This window comes from Hyla sarda, chromosome 1 (genome assembly GCF_029499605.1).
Source record: "Hyla sarda isolate aHylSar1 chromosome 1, aHylSar1.hap1, whole genome shotgun sequence".
In the NCBI taxonomy this organism is placed as follows: Eukaryota; Metazoa; Chordata; class Amphibia; order Anura; family Hylidae; genus Hyla; species Hyla sarda.
The window spans coordinates 304,498,294-304,507,937 of NC_079189.1; the positions used below are offsets into that span (position 1 = coordinate 304,498,294).

Here is a 9,644-nt window from a genome sequence, read left to right on the forward strand (position 1 = left end):
AAAGCTGTAGTCACAGGATGGGTAACTCTGCTTTTGCGCTAGTGTAAATGAGGTATGGTTCTGTTCACTCTGACATAACAATCTAAACTGTCAGGAATACTCTGCTTTTAGACAAAAAAGTTGGGGTTAGGGACAGGCGGCCTCGGGTGCCAGTGTTAAGTAGGGACCACAAACCCTATTACAGATACTTGGTATGATAACCAGCTGGTCCTGCAAATGTGTTGCGATCAAGGTAGGGAGAGATGTTAAATATGTGTTATAAATAAGAATAATGGAGATTAGTGGGAAACTTTGAGCTGTGTGGGCACATTGGGTGGTAGGGGGTCACAGGAGGCTAGTATTTGAATGGCAGGTATCCCTATCGTGCTGTGATCAAGGGTGGATGGGGGTGAATTCTGAAGCTGCAGTCTTGGGGGCCAAGACAACTCGTCCTGCACCTCTCTCATGCACATTATATTGTAGTCTGCTGTGCTATTCTTTCCTGAAAACCCACAAAACGTCAATGGGATCCATCAGGATCTGTTACACAATAATCCATCATAAAAAAGGATGATGTTAGTGGAAACATTTGTGGGCATGACTATTCTAAAGTAAGTGACGGCCACGTATAAAAAAAGAAGTGAGAAGACCTGATGCCTCAAAATATACCAGGTGTATGAGTATGACCATGTGTGTGCTAAGAGGGTACTGAGGTTACAGGGGATCGGCCTACAGTATAATGTGTGCAGGGATCTCCTGACTCCTGCCATCGCTGATGTTGAGGGAAATAAGAGTCAGTATATACTTAATTTCACCATGCCCAAGCCTTCTGTTTTCACTGGAGATAACACAATACCATAGGTGCCTAGCAGCGACTTACTCCTGCTTTCCCATTGAGAACACATTCACGCTTGGCCAAACTGAGCATGCATGTGTATGATGAGATCGAGAGAGTGTTTGGCTAATAGCTGAAATGTATGGTCACCTTACAGAAGATCTCTGCTTTAGACAATCCCTACTTGTTATGCCAGTAAACTGATCCCACTATGTCCCCTGATGGGACCCCAGAGATCAGCTGCCTTACGGTATGTTCACACTGAGGAATTGGAGAGGAATTTCCACGTGTAATTCTGCTCGCTTTTTCCTCTCCAAATCATTCAGCAGTGAAATTCCCCATAGAGCTGTGTAGAATTTCTGCCCCTCAGTTCCCACTGAGGAATTTCCTCAAGCAGAATTCTGACGAGGAAGTCTGTTCCGCTTGAAGAAAGAACATGTTCTTTCTTTCAGGGAGAATCAGCGTCGTTCTCCCATAGAGATCAATGTTATATATTTTTTTTGAGTCAGAAGCATTTCCACGCGGAATCCGTGCGGAATTTCCGCATGAAAAAAATTATTTTATGAATAGAAATACTTGATACTCCTCCGCATGAAACCTGCATTTCTGCCAGGAATTTCGCGCGAAATTCCGCGCGAAATCTCTGAGTTCTTGTGGAAAAGTAACAATATTTTGAGGCAGAAAATTTCTGCTTGATTTCCGCCCCAATTCCTCAGTGTGAACATACCCATAAGTGTTTAATTTCCCTTAAAGGGAATCAGTCACAGGGCAGCCTGTAGTAACCTAATGGTATCAGGTAATTTCACTAAAGACACTGATCATTGCTATTCCTTATTTCAATCCATTGCACCATTTTTTTTTTAGAAAGATTAATACATAGTAATATGAAAATTAAGTTAGGTGGTGCACCGGTGGAAGGAGACATTAGCCTACCCCTAAGTTCACCACTTTGCCCACCAGCTACTGTAACTACGCCTGCCTATAAATATTCATAGGCCTCTTGTTCAGTGGCATAGCTCTATCTAGTGCTTGTTCGTCATGGGGGGGGGGGGGGGCTTTATTGTTACTCTATGTAACTTCTATGAGAAAGGCCATGCTCCGTCACTGAAAGGGGAGGCCTATTGATATTTCTAAACAGGTGTAGTTACAGTAGTTGGTGGCGTAGGGGCAGGGTAACGCCCCCAGTGCACAAAACAATGTAATTTGCATATTTCTATTTAATAATCTTTCTCAGTGCAGTGAATTCAAACAATGAAGGTGGCATAGTGATCAGTGCCACCAGGCCTATTACCCGATACAAGCAAGTATGGTGACACATGCCCTATTTTGACATAGATGGATTCTGTGCAGAGGATCCTCCTCTATTAAAGGGTTATCCATCATTTGTTTATTTTAAATGTGTCCCAAGTCCCCACATGCCTCAATTTACTGGTCCATGCCACTGTTGCTGCCAATCCCTTCCTGTAGTAGGTCACCACTGGCACACTGAAGTGGTCACATGTCCCATGTTGTGAAGGATCAGAGACCAGGGACAGACCAGGGACATGTAGAAGCAGGAGTGATGGGGGATGCGTAAGATGGACCACCCCTTTAATAGTGCATATAGAAAATAGTCTGCCTAAACTAGACAGCCCCTTTGAGAGATGGCTCTTAGGACTAGATCTGTAGGTAAGTACTTTATTATAAGAGTGTGAGTTGTGCCACCTAACAGCTATTCAGATAAACAGTTGAGAAGTACTTGTCTTTCTATTTCCCAAGGGGTGAACGGTAACATCAGATACTGTGATGGAATATGTGCCACTGCCTCTGCCCTCTTCACTGCTCCTGGGCACATGGCGCAATGTTCACAGAATGACACTTACTTGAAAGATCCATGTAGTAGTTGCCATGCGTAGACCAGTCCATGCCAGGGCACAAAGTATAACACACAACAACTCAATCCAGGAGAAATGGGCATGAGTCTGTAAGGTGTGCCATGATGATGCCCAGCCACAGTCCTTGCATTCTTTCAGGGCTCCAATGAATTGCCCAGCACTTTGAATGACAATGTCCACATAACCCAGGGAAGGTGGCATCTCCACATGCTGGATCTTATGTTCTGGCTCCATGTCTGGCATAGGAATTTAGATGCAGAATGCTATTCTTCTTTAGTGCTGGTATGCCAATTCCTATTAGGATTGGCACATCAATGGCATAAGCATGGAAAACGTATAGAACATGAAGTCCATGAAGAGCTAGCCTTACATGCAGGAGAGAGGGGTGGCACTGGCATCAGCTGACTTGGTCCTTGGGAGCCCTTCTTAGGGGGCAGAGAATGATGCTCGGGGTGCCCCTTCCTGGCCTTATCTCCTGCACATCAGTCAGAGGGGCATGCCGACCCTGGTTATATGAAATAAAGGGGGGACAGGCGGGTGGCAGGGTGGGGAGGAGGTTCCGCAGCAGCTCCCTGGCTGGGGAGGAAGGGGCAGCTGGTGCAGTGAGGCTCCCTCGCCCTGATTGGCAGGATCTGGTGTAGCAGGGCAGGATCTAGCGGGGAGGAGAGGGGACAGAGCAATCACGTCCAGCCTGGTAATGTGGGCAGACAAGCACGGGCACTGCCAGGGAGAACGCTGCCTGCAGTCTGGGGAGCTCCCGTGCCAGCCTAGCTGTCTATATATTCCCAGCACGTTTGAATGGAGGGAGGGCCGGAGTGTAGGCGACCAATGAGCGGCGCCCGTGATGTCAGCCCTTCAGGTCTCCTCAGTGCTGGTCAGCAGTGCCCCTCCGCTATACGACATTTCTGGGGAGAGCCCTGGGGATGGTCCTCACCCTCAGCACCGGACTATTTTATTCCAGTCACACATGGCGGGGGAGAAGTATATTCACCCCCACTACACTCCCTCCAAAAATGGCATCAAAACATTATGAGGGAATTTCTCAGCTGACGTACACCTGCGAAATTGTGTGTGCAGTGGGTTATTATTGTGCACAATGACTTGTACCGAAATGATCTCATTTTGCGCTTTTTTATGTTGTCTGCGCTGGCTTCGTCATTTGTCTTGTTCTGCAGCAAAAGTCATTATTTCAGTCACCAGCTGGTGTAGGGATGTGTATAAGCACGAAACTTTGCACTTCCCGTCATTTATACAGATTTATAAAGTGACATGTGCAACATAATAAATCTTTTGCAGCAACTGGGAAAAATTGGATGACAGGGCGGCGTGAGGGGCGACATGATGGCAGCAATGTAATGATGTGCAGGGAACTGTAAGTATCATTGAGCGGGGCACATGGGGCAAGGGCTGCCATCAGAAATTTTGGGGCCTCTTACACAGCTCAAGGCCTGTTTCTCTGTCTGATGTTTGAGTTGAAATTGCATTTTTGGCCCCTTTGGTGTTTTGTTCAAAATGTGTTGGGTACCAAAAAAAAAAAAAAAAGGATTCAGTAGGCATGGGAAAAAATGTTTTTAATGAATTTTGTTTATTTTTAGAATGAACTTTTAATTTTTTTTAATAAAGTGTGTATGTGTGTTTCACTTTTTTTTCTCGATTTTTTTATTTAAATTTTTTAGGTAGTACTACTACTCCCAGCATGGATCAGACTGTTCCATGATGGAGTAGTAGTGCCTGTACTAATAGATATATCGCCCCGGGTGTCAATCCGGACACCCGATGCGATCGTCCATAATATAGCAGAGATGTGGAGCGGCTCTATACAGCGCTCGCATCTCTGCTCTGTACTCCGGCCAGTGATGGCCGGATGGTTGCAGCCAATCACAGCTCTCTGCAGGAAATATTCTATTCACATCACTGGCCGGAGTACAGAGCAGAGATGTGAGCGCTGTATAGAGCCGCTCCACATCTCTGCAATAGATAGGACGATCACATTGGGTGTCAGTAGTGATACCCGCTGTGATCTGTCCTTAACTGCAGGTACTACTACTCCCATCATGAAGCACACTCCGTTCCATGTTGGGAGCAGTAGTACCTACAGCTAAGGACAGATCACAGAAAGTGTCACTCCTGACACCCGCTGTGATCCTCTTGTATAATGTATAGATGTGGACGGCCGCTCTTCTATGGTCCCCTGCATTGATGTATATATACACCTATTCCTATTTCCCGCAGAGAGTTGTGATTGGCTGGAACCATTTGGCCAATCACAGCTCTCTGCGGGAAATATGAATAGGTGTATATATACGGCAGTGCAGGGGACCATAGAAGAGCATCCGGCCGCATCTATAAATTATACAGAAGGATCGCAACAGACCCGGGTGATCTGTCAATTAGTACAGGTACTTCTACTCCCATCATGGAACAGTGTGTTCCATGCTGGGAGTAGTAGTACCACCTAAAAAAAAAAGTGAAAAACACACACACACACACACTACATTTTTATTATCGTTGGCTGTATTTTTAGGTCCCTGCCCACATAAATTGATCCCTGTTTAAAAATGAATACAAATTTTGTTATAAAAAAGATACATTTCGTTAAATACAATTTTTTAAATCACTACTGTATCTTTTTTATAATTTTTTTTATGGTATCCTAGGAAATTTTATTAAAAAAGGTATCTCCATCACTTTTTTGGATCGCTAAAGTCCAAAAGATAATAAAAACCACCTGAAAAAAACACCAAAGTTAAAACCCACATGGGGTTTTTTTGGCGTTTTTTTTTTTACTCCCATAGACTTCTATGTGAGAAAAACTCCACAATTTCAGGTAAAAAAACGCCATAGGCTCAACATGCTGCAATTTTGCAAAACCACCAAGGAGCTGAAAAACGCCAAAAAAGAGTGAAAAAACGGCAATAGGATTTAAAAAACGCAAAACTGAAAAACGCCAAGTGGAAAAAGAATTTTGAGATTTCTCATTGACTTACAGCTAACATCTGGCCACAGCGTTTTTTGGCCCCAAAAAAACCCATGCGGCAGAATTGGCGTTTTTCTTGAAATTCCAGCCTTGTAGTTGTTGTAGGCCTGGGGGAAACTATGTGCAAACAGGGTCTACAACAACTACGTGGGCACAACTTGCCCCTATATGCAGTCATGGCCGTAAATGTTGGCACCCCTGAATTTTTTCTAGAAAATGAAGTATTTCTCACAGAAAAGGATTGCAGTAACACATGTTTTGCTATACACATGTTTATTCCCTTTGTGTGTATTGGAACTAAACCAAAAAAAAGAGGTAAAAAAGGAAATTGGACATAATGTCACACCAAACTCCAAAAATGGTCTGGAAAAAGTTATTGGAACCCTATCAAAATTGTGGAAAAATAAGATTGTTTCAAGCATGTGATGCTCCTTTAAACTCACCTGGGGCAAGTAACAGGTGTGGGCAATATAAAAATCACACCTGAAAGCAGATAAAAAAGGAGAGAAGTGCACTTAGTCTTTGCATGGTGTGTCTGTGTGTGCCACACTAAGCATGGACAACAGAAAGAGGAGAAGAGAACTGTCTGAGGACTTGAGAACCAAAATTGTGGATAAATATCAACAATCTCAAGGTTACAAGTCCATCTCCAGAGATATAGATTTGCCTTTGTCCACAGTGCTCAATATTATCAAGAAGTTTGCAACCCATGGCACTGTAGCCAATCTCCCTGGGCGTGGACGGAAGAGAAAAATTGATGAAAGGTATCAACGCAGGATAGTCTGGATGGTGGATAAGCAGCCCCAAACAAGTTCCATAGATATTCAAGCTGTCCTGCCGGCTAGGGGAGCATCAGTGTCAGCGCAAACTATCTGTCAACATTTAAATGAAATTAAATAAGGCTGGGTTCACCCTACAATTTGAACTATGGTTCCCGTATACGGCTGGGAGGAGGGGTGGGTGGGGCTTAATCGCGGCACCCGCACTCAGCCGTATTCGGGAACCGTAGTTAATGTATGTCTATGAGCCGACCACAGTGAACCGCAGCCTCCGGTCGTCTGCTTTTTCGGCCGTATGCGGTTTCCCGACCGCAGGCAAAAACGTGGTCGACCACGTTTTTGCCTGCGGTCGGGAAACCACATACGGCCGAAAAAGCAGTCGACCGGAGGCTGCGGTTCCCGAATACGGCTGAGTGCGGGTGCCGCGATTAAGCCCCGCCCACCCCTCCTCCCAGCCGTATAAGGGAACCGTAGTTCAAATCATAGTGTGAACCCAGCCTAATATGGCAGGAGATACAGGAGGACCCCACTGCTGACACAGAGACATAAAAAAGCAAGACTACATTTTGCCAAAATGAATTTGAATAAGCCAAAATCCTTCTGGGAAAACGTTTTGTGGACAGATGAGACCAAGATAGAGCCTTTTTGTAACGCACATCATTCTACTGTTTACCGAAAATGGAATGAGGCCTACAAAGAAAAGAACACAGTACCTACAGTGAAATATGGTGGAGGTTCAATGATGTTTTGGGGTTGTTTTGCTGCCTCTGGCACTGGGTGCCTTGAATGTGTGCAAGGCATCATGAAATCCAATTGAACAGGACTCAGGACTAAGAAGCTTATTGAAGGTTATTTTTTCCAAAGGGTGTACAACCAAATATTATGTTAAGGGTGCCAATAATTTTGTCCAGCCCATTTTTGTAGTTTTGTGTGACCTTATGTCCAATTTGCTTTTTTTCCTCCCTTTTTTGGTTTAGTTCCAATACACACAAAGGGAATAAACATGTGTATAGCAAAACATGTGTCACTGCAATCCTTTTCTGTGAGAAATACTTCATTATCTAGAAAATTTTCAGGGGTTCCAACATGTACAGCCATGACTGTAGTTAGTTGTAGGCCTCTCTCTCGGACAGTCACTCACTGACACACACAAAAAAAAGGCCAGGGCCAGCCGGGCCCTCCTGGAGCTCTGGGCCCCTTACCCGAGTATGGGTTGTACCCAGGGCTGAAGTCCTGCAGGAACGCGCCGGAACTGAGTTCCTGCACTTTTTCCACAGCAGGAACACAGTTCCCATTAACAGGAGTTCTGCAGGACCAGCCCTTGAGTGGAAATCTTGGGTGAGTTCCTGCAAATTATATCTCCAGGACTTGACCCCTGGTTGTACCCCCCTGACGGCGGCCCTGCATGGGGCACATTAAATGGCTATCCGGCGGCAGCTGAAGCAGTCAGCACTGCCGAATAGCCGTTTTTGGGTTGGCCCTGACACACAGCAGCATTGTATGTTGAAGCTGCATTCAACATACCATGGGCTCTGAGAGGCCATCGTATGTTGAAACCATTGTATGTCGGGGCCATCGTATGTCGGGGGGACTACTGTATATGTTATAAAGCTGGAATAACAAAAAAAGGAAATAAATGGAAAGCGTCTGTGAATTACACAGAGCAAGGTGAAGCTCTGCAGACAGAGAGACTTTGCCATAAGGCTATCTATAAGAGTGTCCGTGTATATATATATATGGTGAACCCTCTGCAAGCACCAACTAGTGAGTTCCTAAGTTTATCAACAATAATCTTTTTATTTTAAACCACTGTTTTAGCCTTGAAGACACAGACAATTTTCATTTTTGCATTATTTTTACACCGTTTAAGAGCAATAACTTTTATGTATCTATTCATTTGTCAGAACCTGTTCCCAGTAGAAGTTGACCAGTTGCCCATAGAAACCAATCAGAATGCATCTTTCATTTTGCTGAGGCCTTTTAGAATAAAAATAGAATAAAAAAAAAAACTCTCTTTTTTATTGCAAAGGTTTGGCTAAATCTCCCCCATATACTTGTTTTTTTTAAGTTAGTGCCCCAATTACCAAATACTATTGCCATGCAAGTAAATGCAAACAATGGTCTGTTATGTAATTAGGAAGGGGCTATATAAATATTCATTTTCCACTCCTAATAAAAATTGATAGCATTTTAAACATGCTGAGGGGTAAAATTAGTGCAGCCCTCACACCCATACTTTTCTGGTGAAGTGGCCAACAGTAGAAAAAAGTTAGACAACCATAGACACCTTATGTCCGGACACCTTAGGCTAAGTTTCCACTTGTTTATTTTTCTGTCCAAAAAAACCGCAAGAAAAATCTCCACGGCATTTTCCTGCATTGGGTATTTTTTTCTTGCATGTTTTCTGGCATATTTGCCTTTGTGTGGAAATTGCATTTTTGGCCCCTTTGGCTTTTTTTTTTTTAAGAATTTTGTTGGGTACCAAAGAAATAAAAAAAAATAAAAAAAGATGCAGTAGGGATGGAAAATTTGTATTTGAGATATTTATAATTTTTATAACAACATTTTTATACATTTTTAAACAGGGACCAATTTAAGTGGGCAGGCAGGAAACTAAAAATGTAGCCGGCAATATTAAAATGGTAAAAGGGGCCATGCTGGGAGTAGTAGTACCTGTACTAATAGACAGATCGCCCCAGGCGTCACTTCTGACACCTGTTGCGATCTTCCTATGTAATGTATATAAGCGGTCTGCACGGCCACTTCTCCACTTCCCTGCACTGTGTTTTGTGATGTGAAGTTATCTTCACATCACTGATTCATATTTCCCAGCTGTGATTGGTCGGATGATCTCAGCCAATCACAACTCTCAGCGGCATATACGAATCTGTGTCAGACTACAGTGTCGGGCAGGGGACCAGAGAAGAGCGGCCGGCCGGCCGCTTCTATACCTTATACAGGACGATCGCAGCGGTTGTCAGGAGTGACACCTGCTGTGATCTGTCCTTAACTTCAGGTACTATTGCTCCCAACATGGCGCACACTCTGCTCCATGCTGGGAGCTGTAGTACCTGCATTAATAGATCGCAGCGGGTGTCACTTCTGACACCTGTTGTGACCTTTCTATTAATGCAGGTACTAGAGCTCCCAGCATGGAGCAGAGTGGGCTCCATGTTGGGAGCAGTAGTACCTGCAGTTAA

At 44.2% G+C, this 9,644-nt stretch overlaps 1 protein-coding gene across 1 annotated transcript in view; it reads right to left on the reverse strand.

Annotated features, from left to right (window-relative positions):
- CERS1 (ceramide synthase 1) overlaps nt 1-3,494 on the reverse strand; it is a 65,132-nt gene extending 61,638 nt beyond the window's left edge. Inside the window, exon 1 of the mRNA XM_056518174.1 lies at nt 2,677-3,494. Coding sequence (XP_056374149.1) covers nt 2,677-2,931 — 255 coding nt within the window. The 5' untranslated portion in view covers nt 2,932-3,494. The remainder of the gene's footprint in view (nt 1-2,676) is intronic.
- Nucleotides 3,495-9,644: the final 6,150 nt, after the last annotated feature.